General features: G+C 32.8%; 1 protein-coding gene across 1 annotated transcript; it reads right to left on the reverse strand.

Moving 5' to 3' along the window:
* Positions 1 to 11907: 11907 nt before the first annotated feature.
* On the reverse strand, positions 11908 to 13960 carry LOC145067848 (uncharacterized). Its single transcript, XM_079014884.1, has 4 exons — positions 13378 to 13960; positions 12557 to 13306; positions 12346 to 12464; positions 11908 to 12273 (listed from the first exon to the last, which is right to left on the reverse strand). Exons 1-4 carry the CDS (start codon positions 13958 to 13960, stop codon positions 11908 to 11910), a joined length of 1818 nt encoding a protein of 605 aa, XP_078871010.1.
* Positions 13961 to 14635: the final 675 nt, after the last annotated feature.

Genomic DNA, 14635 nt, shown 5'->3' on the forward strand with positions numbered 1-14635 from the left:
ACGATGACGAGCTCGCAATCAGATCAGAAATCATAATCAGAAAAGAAATCACAATTATAATCAGAACTTATTTGATTTGGAACCAGAATTTTTGGGTTACAGTTGATTAATTTCGTTTCCAAATGAAAATTAAATCGGAGTTAACTAGTCTCACAAGATGAAGGCTTTCGTTCTTTCCGTCCAAAAATGAGGAAGATGATGCAATGTTACAACAAAAGTCCTCATACTTTCTGTAGAGTGACAGTTTAAGTCCAATTTCCGAGATTATTACAAATTAAAGGGGAATATGATGCAGAATTACTATTTAGTCCCATGTCTTTCAGCAAAGTGACAGCTTCTGCCCATTTTTCTAAAAAGTTTACAAATTTAAGAGCTGGTGAACAATTTTGGATTTTTTAATGTGCATATATTTTCGTGAACAGAAAATTAAAGATTCCATCAAGTCTTGGCGGTTCGGAAAGTCGTTTTTCGTGATAACGTCAAATTTTCACGACTTTTTCAGATTTTATACTTCATTGTGTATATCATTTTATCAGATCAAGAAGTCCAATGCAAGAGATGCTCCAGTGAAGCCAAGACCGGGTAGGTCAAAGTCATTTCGGCAGCAGACTTCAAGTTCTGAAACAAGTGTCGGGGCACCCATTGGATCGAAAAGGAAATGGGTTAAACCCGACTACAGATAGGTACCAAAGGTTCACTCTCCCAAATCTCCTAATGCTTCTAATATTTCTATATCTTCTGTTTATGATAAGCAGGACATGTCATGGGAGAGAGTACCTTGCAAAGATGAAAAAGGTCAACCCAGTTTCAAAATGGACTGGGTTCCAAAGAACAACTAATCCCGCTCTGTCTCAGAAAAGTTATGGAGGCATGTCATCAGACTTCGGTTTGTTGGTAGTGGCTGTTCCAGGCACATGATAGGGGACATCTCTCAACTGTGCAACACTCAGAACTTTGTTTGAGAGTATGTGTCCTTTGCGGTAAAGGGAAGAAAGGAAAGGATCACTCATGGGTTTTGTGCTTAACGATGTAAAGAATTTTCGGATATGTTCTGCGATTATGCGTGTTGTTCTCAGACCTTCTGGATGCAAATTCAATCGGTGACTTACGGTTTGAGTTTTCTTCTCTATACTCCTGAGTTTATCTTAAACTGTTTCGTTTTAAGACAATTATTTTATTTCTTATAGTTTTTCGTTAGTAGGTATTGTTTGGGAAGTGATATCAAGAAAGTGATAACGGGCAGTCTAAAACATGTGTAAGGGACTGAATCTAAATTGTCTAGACTCTGTGTTCAATGTGCTGGTAGGCACGAAGGATTTGACAGTGTGGATTTAGATAGGATTGTTTAGACTGACCATACGACGCTCTGGTAGATTGAGCAATGAGATAAACATGGGAACCCACGGGATCCACTAAATTAATACACATCTAGAACTATGGCTTAACTTTTCCTTGATGTACGGACTTATGTCCTTAATTATGGTTCTGATAGGGCGACTGGGGGGTTCTGATAAAGTAGGTATGTAGAAATTATTTTCTTGCTCTTTATCTGTCAGTCATATGTTGCTTCCTCTGCGTGATTGGAAGAGATCCGTCCTGGATTGCAACATATGAAACTCTAATTCTACACACCTCCTTATCTATGAAATTCTTTCTATCTGTTAGCCATATGTTGTCCCCTCTGCGTGATCAGAAGATCCGACTTGGGACACAGCATATGCAACATTCTACCTCTCAATCCCTCTATATCTGTTAGTCATATGTTGTCCCCTCTGCGTGATTGAAAGAGATTCGACCTGGGATACAACATATGCATCTATCTCTAAATATGCCTTCCTCCTCAATAATTGTTTACTCGCCTAAAGTAAGGAGTCCTTAGGAAGTTCTTGATAATTAGGGTATATCGGGAAGTGGGGAACACGTTCTAGTGCAACTAAAATTGAACCATTTAGAGGTTGTCTGTAGATCTCGCTACTTAATTTAAGTGGACAACAATACTCGTGGTCGTCGTCAGCTAAATGGTATATTTGGAAAAATTTGTCAATATTCTTCGTGTTTAAGTGGACCACAATACCGGCAATTGACCATCTATTCATGAAGGTGAAGGTACTGATAAACAAAGTCAAGACTCTCGCACAACTTTGATCCCAAATATTTTTATTTTTGTTAAATTTGTTCATAGTTCTCCTCTATGCACAAATTTTACGGGGAGAATTAAAGTTTTAAAAATCAAACAAAAATCAGAAAATTAAAAATCCAAAAATAGTGTTATTTCTTTTTATTTTTCAGAAAATATGAAAAATCCAAAAAATATTTTTGTTTTTGTTTTATTTTTCAGAAAATATGAAAAATCCAAAAATATTGTGTGCTAAGTTTTCTTTTAGTTTTGTTTTGTCTTGAAAAGTGAATTCAGATGTAGATGAAACTCATGGAGTTTGTGTTGAAAATTTCTGAGCAAATGCTTCATCCGTAAGCATCGAAGAATTCTCATTCGAATGAGCAAGAAATGAAGATTATTCTTCCAACATTCAATCTTTCTACCCCAGAAGCAAGGTCAAGCTGTACTTGAAGATTATATGACGGATTGCATTGAAGCCTCCTTAATCAATCTGTTGCTATCTATGAACCTGCTGAAGTGATCCAGAAGATTTGTTCTCTCTGATGTTCTCTCTGAAGATTCTCAAGCTGAAAGCGCTATCTTTCAAGAATCTTATCAAGAAGCCTCCTCACCCAATGTGCGTTCAATGTCAAATTTTGAAGAAATTCCCAACTGCTTAAGATGAATGATCATTGAAGATTCACATGTTCATCTTGGTTGTGAAGAAATTGAAGATTAATGCTGAAGCCAAGCTCCCAATGAATATTAACAAGAAAAGCCAGCTACTTTTTAGGGGAGCTTGTTGGGTCAATTAGAAAAGAAAGCTATAAACCAAGGGGGAGATTGTTGGGTCTAAAATATGGTTTATACTTTGCTTTTCTAGGAAAATGTATTTTTATGTCTATAACTGTAAATAGCTTGGTGTTTACGGCTATATAAGTGTTTATGCTTGTGTTTACGATCGTGAACAAGTTTACAGTCGTAAACTTGTTCACGGCCCATGTCTCATATATATAGATGTTAGGTGGGTGAGGAGTGTACGGAATCAGGAGCTTAAGTGTGTGTAATCCAAGGTGTTTTAGAGAGAGAAACTAGAGATTAGAAGAGAGTATTTGAGTGTGGGAATCTTGTAAGGAACTTATTCTAATCAAATCATACAAGATTCAAGTTATTCTTCTTTTCCTTCTCTTCTATTTTGATATGACATCATCCGTTTGATTAGGATTCCGCACCATCAAACGGATTTGATTGATACACAAGCAGATTGGGGACTTACACACTCCTTCATAATATTAGTTTCAAATTTAGCAAAAAATAAAAATGTTGGAAACTTGCAATTATACCTCCAAATCCATGAATAACACCGAGCTGCAGTAGAAGCAACGACTCTAGCATGGGAAGCCTAAAAGTAAAATTAAAAAACTTTACAAAAATCATTAAGAAAAAGTAAAAATAAAAAAACAGGTTAAACATACAACAACCGCCAATCCTCCACCTAATGCAAGCCCGACAACACCAGCAACAGATGGTCTTCTTGCAGCTGAAACCAACACAAACATTCTTTTTAAATCTAATACTTTTATTACGGGGGCTCCATGGTAAATGGCTCATATTTTTAATAGGTTATATTTCAAAAAAACAAAAAAATTTATTTAACACTTGTCAACATATAAAACTATCTCTTGTAAGATGAAATTATAACAAACAACTTTTCATGTTCCTTATAATTCATCTCTAGAAAAAAGAAATGAAGTAAAAACATATGATCAGTTGAGTCATTATGGATATTGTAATAATTTAGAACTTGAAATCTCTAATATCAAGAAGAAATACAGTAAACCTAATAGATATGATATGATTTTAATGACGATGATCGAGAGTTTTTCACGTTATCATTTACTCATTCACATGTATCTATTTCATTAGTTCCATGATCAAAATAAATCAAATGGAATTGTAAAACTTCACACTAAAAGAACATGAAGAACTGAGTATAACATTTCCAAAACCTTGCAGGCCGACATCAAACATTATCTCCAATTTTACATTTATATCATTCATAACAAACACATCTAACTCATAAATCAGCAAAAACAGATATAGCATTCCATGGCACAAAATAGGGATTTATAAGAACTCACAAATCTCCTAATCTAACAATAGATTAGATTCATAGGAGGAATGCCAATATCAAGCCCGAATACAGAAGTAGGAAATCACCTAGGCAACAATTTAAGTGGGATGATTTTGTGTACATGGTTGTTATGGTATAATACAATAGAACAGAAGTAATTAACATGATTAAAAAATCATTTAATTTGGGTTAAAATCAAAAATATTAAACGTACATGGGTTTACCCCCAATAAATCACATGGTTAGTTAAGGAACCACCAATAGAAAAAATGTAGTTAAAACCTGACACATTAGATTAGGTCCTTATGAAATCAGATGTGGGGTAAAGAAAATCAGATTTTGATTTAGGCTTTGGGAGAAAGCTTAAATCGAAATGAAAATGATTGAATTCTAACTACTCATCACCTGGAAAAGAGATGATCAATCCATTGTTACTGGGGTCATCATTGAATCCCGTTAATCATACGTCCACCAGAGATCATTGTTGACGGTGGAGAAAGGATCCTGAAAGAACAATGAGTTATTTGCAGTGTACAAGTCAGAGATGTAGTAACTAATTGAAAAGAAGTCACGCAGAACTATTGTTTTATTATCAAAATTATGTTAAGAGATTTTTCATGTGCGTAGAAAAATTAATGGTGTCCAACAACAGTGTCATCGGTTTTTCGCTGGAGAAATCGATCTTCCACCGGTTTTTGTCTTTAGTGATCGTCATCTTGGCATCTTCAACATATGAACCAACAGTTGATGCTTTAATCCAGAACTGTAAAAACAAACAGTATGGAACTGTTTTCCGCTTCCTCTAACATCTTCAACACCGATCGTGAAGGACTCGGTTAAGAAATCACAGGGATTGAGAATTGGGAGAGGAAAAATGGGTGGAAGAGAAATAAAATTGATTTGTATTTCTTTAAAAACCTCAAACTTACCGTAGGTTGAAGTCGCATCATTCAAACTCTGATCCTTGTTCTAATTGGTGATAGAAAGCCCCGGATAAAGCATCCCCTCTTTGAAGAAATTTTGATGCTTCAAAACACAAGAAGCTGTGGAGGCGATGGTTATTTGATTTTAGGGAATAACAGTGGTTTGGAGGAACGGTGGAAGGAAATAGAAAGTTGTTTCATAACAATCGAGAAAATGAGAGGTGGTGCAGGGAAAACGTAGAATTTCCAAATAGGGTTGTCATGGGAATGTTAGGGGTTGCATGATAGTAGAAAAAATAAAATTTTCGAAAATTTTACATTGCGTTCGAAAAAGTCAGGGGTTGCACGGGCAACTGTGTGCCCTATATTGTGTCCGCCCCTAAGGTGGTGGATAAGTACCCGGTATTCTAACCGATGAATAGAGGGATTAAGCCACAAAAATAAAAAGTTTAGGTGTTCGACATAACGATGTTGGTAGTGGGAGGCGACTAAAATGGCGATAAGGTTTATGAGAGAAAGTATTGGAGGTCAATGGGAGAAGAAGGTCGTGGGATATGAGGTGGATAGGAGAAGAAGACGATGGGAGATAAAGTTGGATGGATTCAGTCGGTATGATTGAGGGTGAGTAAGCAAGGAGATGCGGAAGAAACAAAAGAAAGAAACCATGTATCCTGATATTGTCAAAAGCTTGCGGTGGTGGAATAATGCAATATTCCAAAAGTTAGAAGCCAGACACAAAACGGAGAAATTAAATAAAATAAAAAATTAAAAGAAATTTGGACCAATAGGAAGAGCGTACTGTTCCTAGGGTAACACTCTTTTAATATATATATATATATATATATATATATATATATATATATATATATATAGAGAGAGAGAGAGAGAGATAGAGAGAGCTAGGTTCAAATGTTTCTAGCAACTATTGTGTACATGTATGCACCAATGAGAATTGAGGAAATAATAAATCATTTAAGGGTATTATAGTAATATTTTCATATTTAATTATGGTAGATAATTAGTATGTTTCATTATCCCTTTAAATATGGGATGTCAAAGTCAAAACTTGTAGAAAAACCCCTACAATTGTCGTCTTAAATTTTCTTCCTCCATATCTCTATTGTCTCGCTGGTTGTCTTCTTCATCGACCCAACATTATACAAACCATTTGTCTCAATCCCCCACATAAACTATCTTCCCCATGGTTTGATTCTCCTTCATCAGGAACAAACAAAAATATAAATGTGATATCTCTTTATGTTATATTCGATTGAAGAAAGGCTTTGGTGTTTAACAATTATCACACCCTTCTTCTTTGAGTTCTAATTAATGTTCCACTTGTGCGCCATAGTCTCATCAATGCTTTATTCGTTGGAACCTCTAATCTGGTGAGTAATTGTTAATCTTTATTCTACTTGATTTCTAACCTTAAACACGATTTTGGGGATGAAGGAAAAAAGAAACCAGATTATGGGGATTATTTCTAACCTTATAGTCTAGTTGGAACCTTCTTTTTTTGTTTATGTTTTTAGTTTTCTCAACAACAAGAAATCTGATGGCTTTTTCTCCAACAAGAACTTCGAAAAATTGAAAGTATATTTTTTACGTATAGAGTAGTGGTCTCGATTGGGTAATTACCATAAATTTTTGATTATGGGGGTATCTAACAACAATTATGTCGGAATGGAAGATCAAGATCTAATTTTGTCATAATAGAATCTCAAATTTATAGCATGGAATCTCAAATTACTCGTTAGTATTTGAATGTATACACTCTTTTAGGTAAATTTAGTCACATTCATGTATTTCTTAATTACATATGTTGTATGTTTCATCAAATGGAGTACAAAGATCATAACATTTGATTTTTTCCGCCAATTGTTTGCTAAATTGCTTGAATCAAATATTTCAGCCAATTCTTTTGTAATCATTAAACTATCATATCTCTCTCATACTAGCTTGGAATGATTTGAAATTTTTTTTATTCATATTCTCCTTTGTGTTAGCTACAAATTAGGTTCTGAAGTCATTTTAATTCGATTAATATTGGCTGAGTTACAGTCCTTTGAACATGGGATGTTACAGTTGTATTTTTATCATTTTTACTTTGTTCATAAATTTTTGTGATTTTTGAACTGTCATATTTCCCACATTCTAGCTTTTAATAAGATGACCTTTTCCAATGTAGTGTCTTACTTATTAGCTACAATGTAGGCTCTAGAATCATTGTAATTAAATTAAGTCGATTATTTGGATCAAGTGACTCGGGGAATAATTGATCAAGTGACTCGAGTATTGCATTCTGTTAGAATAAATTAAAAGTCTTTAATGTCTAACACATTCTATTAGCATTTATAGTTTTATTCTTTTAGAATATACTGAAAGTTTTAATATTTTAAAGTTGATTATGTTTTCTTTGTGGATATAGATTTTGAAGAGGCTGCCATTGATGTGGAAAAAGAAGAAAACATGGAGAACGAGAGTATTCTAGTAGAATGTATTCTGCCAAAATGTATAAAATGTTTTTTAACAATAATATTCTTTCAGAATGGATTAGTGTTTTTGTTAGATTTTGATGTTTTTTTTTCTTTTTTTAACCATTCTTACTTTTAATCTTTAAGAATAAATGTAATTCTTAAACCATTATTAATCATTTTTTTCAGAATAAATGTAATAATTGTTTATAGTCTTATTGTTTATGAATTTATGTAATTAGTGTTTCTTAAAAAATCAAATTCATATTCATTAGAAAATGTTATTCTTGATAATATGTTGTATAATTCTTTAAGCATGAAACCATATTCAACAATAATAAAATAAAAAATATCAGGTTAATTATCAAAAATATCTGAATTGGAACTATATTTTGGAAGAATAAAATCAAAAATATCTTTTACTTGTTTATTGTTGTCATTCTATCATTATGACATAATAAAATCAGATTTTTAAATTTGAACTAATTTAAAATATTCAAATATTTAAAAATAAGGGAACTAATTATCTCTTTAAATCCGAAAATTTTCTTTTTTAATATAGGTTAGTTGACTAAAATACCCTTACGCTGAAATTTGTGTGATTATATGGTACATGTTACCCTATTGTAATATCATAGACTCTCAAATCGTGATCTTTGATTCTATTCCATCCAGTGGTCCAGATCTGTGCATTCTGGCACACAACAGTTAGTAAAAACAAAATAATCTAATCCTATATATATATATATATATATATATATATATATATATATATATATATATAGACACACACACACACAGAGTTAGGTTCATATATAAACAATAAGTATTGTGTGAATGTGTGGCTAATTATGGACCAATCATTTGGTAGGGGTACAACTGTAACTTTAGCAATTATTAATTATGGCAATATAATTAATTCCTTAACATTTTACTATCATCTCATCCTATTTATCAATTCCTTTCTTTTTCACCCTACTTCCCCCACCTGGAACATCACCGACTCCTTCCTTGTGTATAGCCTCGTGAGCCTTCCTTAACGACGACGATGCATCCGACAACAATCAACACCCTCTCATAAACCCTCCTCTCCGACGACTCAAGTTATCCATCAACGCCTCACCTTAAGCGACAAAATATTGATAAGAAAAGCAAACACCGACGCCTCCCCTCAATCAATACATGATATCGAATGCTTTCGTACCCGTCAAAACTTGCTGAAAGGCGTACCACTTATCATCATCATCATCTAGATGCTCTGTCGGTTTTGCTTTCAAGAAACACTTTCAATTTAGTCCTTACTGTCGTGTTTTCCACTTCTGGTATTACACTCACTCCTCCCAAGTAAGAAAAACTCGTTTTAATGGGTTCTCCCCTTGTAATTTCTTCTTCAATATTCCTATAAATTACATTAAGCATTTAAATGAGAAGTAATTTTACGATTGGGAGTGACTTGGGTTTCGATTTTGTTATCTAATTCGGGTTGCGTCTTGCTTCTGTTTGCTAGACTCTTCTTGATGCATCCTCCATGGCTAATTTATTATTCAAAGTACTGAAATTTTAATCAAATGCAGTGAATACTCAATGCCTCAATTTGTAATAAATGGAATTATTAATCATAGTAGTATTACATTAGTATCTAACCTAATTATGAATACTACCCTTCAATTCAAGCCTCTGTTTTGAATCCATGAATTTTCCTCTACATTCACTGAGGGCATGTTCTAATTTCTTATACATATCAGTCTATTTTCATTTAACCTTTTTATTTTTTTTTGCCAATTATTCTATTGATTTCTGTCAAAATAAAAAAAAATTGTGTTTTTGTCTTTATATTTATCAATGGAGGTGAATGATTTTGGGTATGGAATTAAACACCAAGGCATTCCATACATTTAAAAAAAAATCAAGGCATTCCATATATTTAAAAAAAAATCAAGGCATTCCATACATTTAAACAAAAAAATCAGAACCTAAAAGTGCATCCAACCAAAGTGGTGGCGGTGCAGGTCTCTAACAGCTCCATTAGTTCTTATATTTCACATTTTACTGGTGTGTATTTATTTATTTTTATTTACGATTGTTCATTTATACATATCTCCATTAGTTATGCTTAATTTTTTAAACATCACTTATTCTAAGAGTTAATCAGATGTTATCTATTTCTTTGTTAAAACTATGAAAGAATGGGATTAGAAGTCCTATATTCTACAAGAATGTGTATGTTTCTTTTGTCTATATATTCACAAAGAATGTTTTGTTTGTTTTATCCATACATGTCACATGATAAATGCTAAAAGAATGTATCAATATTTGTTTCACATCATACAATAGAAAGTTGTTAAAATTGAAATTTTGTTGTTATTAATATGAATACTATGTACAATATTTTTAAGGAATTATGGTTGTAAATATCGATTCTTTACTTCGGTGTTGTATGCTACTAATAATATTTGTTTTATTTGTAGGTTTAGTACAAGAAGCACCCCAACAACGACAATCAGAACTTGCACAAGATCAACTTTGTAGAAGAGGTTGCATGATCCTATGTGTATATATAGATTTATGTAAATAGTTGTTTAGGGAATTCTTCAAGAATATTGGGTTATGTAAATAGTTGACTATGGTATTCTTTAAGAATTGCAGTTTTAACTTATATACAATGTAATGCGTGTGAATAATAAAAGTTCTATAATAATACATTCTTTAAGAATTCAGTAAATCAATACTACATTTGAATATTCTTTAAGAACAGTATGTTGTATTTGGAATAATAATTGATCAAAAACACTTCATTCTTTAAGAATTTGTGAGTATTGCTACATTTAGGTATTCTTTAAGAACTTATTATGTGAGTATTCTGAATAGATGAAAATCTGGAAATCGTTTGAAAACTTCAAACATAAATTTTATACATCCATATATACTTATTTTACCTAAAAAGGGAGAACAGTTAATCAACTTGCTTATAATCCGAAAATTCCATATATATTATTAGCCATTTTTACAATTTTGTCCATATAATTAACTAAATTAATTATATAGTAAATGCAAGTCCATATTAATAACATGTACCATAGGATCACATCCATCCATTCTTTTTAATCTAACGGTTAGAATTTGGTCATACATTCACACAATAATTGGGAATCACATTTGATCCTAACCCTATATATATATATATATATATATATATATATATATATATATATATATATACACCTTAATAAGAATTTAGCCTCAAATGCTGAAGTTTAAGAGGTACAACCCTTCAACCATTGTATATAACAACTTTATGCATCAAAAATCATAAATCTTATTTTGGTCAAAGATTGAAAAAGTCAAGGAAGATAACATGTTGGTTTTGAATATTTAAACTATCAAGGTTTTGAACTGGTCATTTAATCCTTGATCAGTAGCATGAGATCCAACAAAAATCTTTAATTATGGCATGGTTTTTCTTATATCAAGTGTTTTTCCCCTCATTCGCTTAAATAATGATGGATTTTCTTCATATCTCGCTCAAAAAACCCAAAGAAACTCCATACCACCGTTTACCCTTGCACTCTATGAAAAACCTTGACCCAAAAACATTGTCATAGTGTGACATCCTCATTTTCACGGCCATAAAAGACCGATTTTTTATGCTTTATAAAAATCAGAGTACCTCTTTTAGTGAAAATGTTGCAGAATGTGTTCCCACTAGAACATGATAAATACGTTATCAAAACATTTCCGAAGAAATGTATTTTTATTCATTTTAAAACAATTGGGATGTCATCGTCAATACATAAACAGAACCCACATTCATTTACACTAGTGATCTATGTCTCTTTAATCTCTCAGTGTAACGTAACTTCGTATCGACACCTATGATACAAATAAGCTTGAGTGGGTCAGGTTGGGAAACCTGGTGAGTACACAGGGATTTCAATCCACAATGTTATATCATATATATAATTTAGAACTTACAAAATATACAATTTCACCATATATATATATATATATATATATATATATATATATATATATATATATCAATGTTGCAGAAATCGCTCGACGGTTGACTAGGGTTAAGGGATTAATCGGTCTCGACGGGGATGAATCGGGGACCATTATTTATTAATAAAAAACTAAATAAATGCTAAGCAAATAACCATAAAAAAGTCATAACTAGTATTTAAACATTTAAGTCATAATCCATCATATTACAAGTCCAAAATAAGTTTAATACTAATAGAAACACACATTTTCATATATTTAAATGTCCATATTCTTTTAATCTTCAAGTTCTTCCACTATTTTAACTCCATCCGACTCATATTCATCTTCTTCAAACATTTGCTCCTCATTGTCAGATTCGAAATCTTCATCAAAAAGTTCTCTCGGTGTTGAACTTTTATGGGGTACTTGATTATTATTAGTCCCAAGAGCTTCATCAATTGCTTCCATCACTGATTCGGGGTCAACTTCATCTCCATCTATCATCCATTCTTGAGCTGCATGAGAATCATTTGCTAAAAGCACTTCCGAAGTCCTATCTTTTCTCTTTTTGTTTTTTTCCATTAGATTAGCATTGAATTGAACATAAACAAGATTGTTCAATCTATTTGCCTCCAATCTATTACGTTTCTTTGTATGTACCTATAAAAGTAGACATAAAAAAAAAGGTTAAAAGCATTCTTGATATTTAAAAATTACAACTTTATAACTAACCGCTTCAAACGTGCTCCAATTTATTTCACAACCCAATGAACTACTAGTTAAAGAAAGAATCCTCATTGCAATCCTTTTCAAATGAGGAGTTGAGCCACCAAAAAGTCCCCACCATCTTGCTATAATTTTAAAACAAAAACACATTATTAAATTGATAGATATAAAATTCTATTATTTTATAAATGACTAAAATAAACAAAAAACACATTACCCGGATCAAAGTCGGCATTGTTCACCATACAACCTTTAATTGCAAGATCCGATCCAAATCTATCAACTTTTTCCTTGTATTTTGTCAAATCTATCATCACAACTTGTCTTTGCATCTCAAAATCTCCACAAAGTAATGTATCAAAAAATTCAAGAACCGTATCCATTACGTCAGGATCATGTTGGAGTTGGGAATCCTTATAATGATAATAAGGATTCAAAAGATAAGCCGTCAAATGTAATTTTGAATCCAACCTACCATTCATCTTGTGGTTTATGATATCTATAATAGGCTTGTAAGCTTTCTCGTTACCACCCAAATCTTTCATAATTTCTTCTTTTGCTACTTTAAGCTCCCCGTAAACAAAACCCATTGAGGGCTTCCAATCTGTGTCAACCATTCGAAGGACTTTCACCAAAGGGGAAAACACTTTTAAACATTGTGTCACACTGGACCAAAACTGAAGACTTGTCACTGTTCCATATGAGGCTCTTCCTTTAGGTGTTCCAGAAAATTTGCATTCCTCCCACTCGTTACTAGAGAACATATATTTCAGTTGCTTCTTCTTTTCGGATAAACTTTGTAATGTTAGAAAGGCGGAAGCAAATCTCGTGACTCCCGGTCGGATAATTTCCCTTTTCTTGGTGTGGTTTCTCATCATAGCCAAGGTTTTGTGGTGAGCATAAATGAAGATGGTTAATTTCTTTGCTTGGTCTAAGACTTTCTTAAACCTTGGAAGTCCACCAATACCTTAAAAAAGTAAATAATGTAATAAATAATATAAATACCTTCGAGCATAAGGTTAATTGTGAGTGTCGCACATGATGTCCAAAAAATAGTTGGTCTTTTCTCTTGTAGTAACTTTGCAGCTCCCATGTTATTCGTGGCATTATCGGTCACAACTTGAACAACATGATCAGGACCAACTTGTTGAATGCAAGATTCCACATAATCATATATGTACTGACTTGTATATGATTCATTGGAACATTCTTTTGATGATATAAAAACGATACCCATTCTTGAATTTACACATAAATTCATAATGCTTCTTCTCTTTCTATCAGACCAAGCATATGTCATGATCGAGCCTCCAGTCTCTTTCCATTCTTCTTCGTTTCTTTTCAACAAACTTTTTGTTCTTTCAACCTCAAGCTTTAGAAGCGGGTCACTTAAAGAATATCTGGTAGGAGGTGGGAGCCATGTTCCAAATTGGCCAACAACCTCTAACATCATCTTGAAGCTATCATCTTCCACTGCATGAAAATGAATTGCAGTTTTATATGCCCACCTACTAATGAATTTATGACACGCTAAAATTCTTTCTTTCCGAACAACATCGTTAAGATCAACTTTTTTTCCCTTTCCCTTCATAATTTCAGGGGTTTTTGTTTGCATAGCCATCCATGGGGCCTATATAACTTAGTGCTTTAGACTTAAAGGAATCTTCTATTTCATCCATTTCAACACTATCATTTAACACTTGTATTGCCTCCGATCTTAAGGCCTTATCATGTTCGATTTTAGCTTTCTTTTTTATCTTCCCTTCGTTAATAAAATTCCGCATTCTCAATTGATCATCTTTTGTAGAATTTGGACATCGACTTATATTTCCCGGCACATGACCAATATGTTGTTTCAATCTAGTAACACCCCCCCCCCCCGGTAAACACTTTTCAACACAAGTTACATTTCACTGTATCCATTTTGTTTTTATCCGGGCAAAACCCATATTCCCAACCAATGTCATCTGAGTTCCGTTGATGAACACCGCTCGCGGTTGATCCCACTGATGGTGAAGTCGAATTTTTGGATGTCATTATTGGAAACTGTTATATACACCAGAAAAAGACATCAAAAATGCATCAGAAATCATACCATCACAGCATATATCTTCCGAAATCAATCAATCATAAATTCATAATAAATTAATAACACAATTACACAACAAACATGCACCTAAACTACAACAAATCATAAAAAAATCAGCATAACTAATTCTTATTCTCATTAAAAGGCAGCACAATAACTAGATAATAGCAAGTTAATAAATATTTTGGCTGCATAAATCAAGAACAG

Source organism: Lactuca serriola, chromosome 8 (genome assembly GCF_051521515.1).
Source record: "Lactuca serriola cultivar US96UC23 chromosome 8, Lser_US96UC23_V15, whole genome shotgun sequence".
In the NCBI taxonomy this organism is placed as follows: Eukaryota; Viridiplantae; Streptophyta; class Magnoliopsida; order Asterales; family Asteraceae; genus Lactuca; species Lactuca serriola.

Bases quoted from the DNA above. Each gene is read 5' to 3' on its own strand.
- LOC145067848 (XM_079014884.1), bottom strand. From the start codon at position 13,960: ATGGCTATGCAAACAAAAACCCCTGAAATTATGAAGGGAAAGGGAAAA. The intron at 12,465-12,556 runs GTAATGTGTTTT...TTAAAATTATAG, and splicing joins CAATGCCGACTTTGATCCGG to CAAGATGGTGGGGACTTTTT. The intron at 12,274-12,345 runs GTTAGTTATAAA...CTACTTTTATAG, and splicing joins ATTGGAGCACGTTTGAAGCG to GTACATACAAAGAAACGTAA.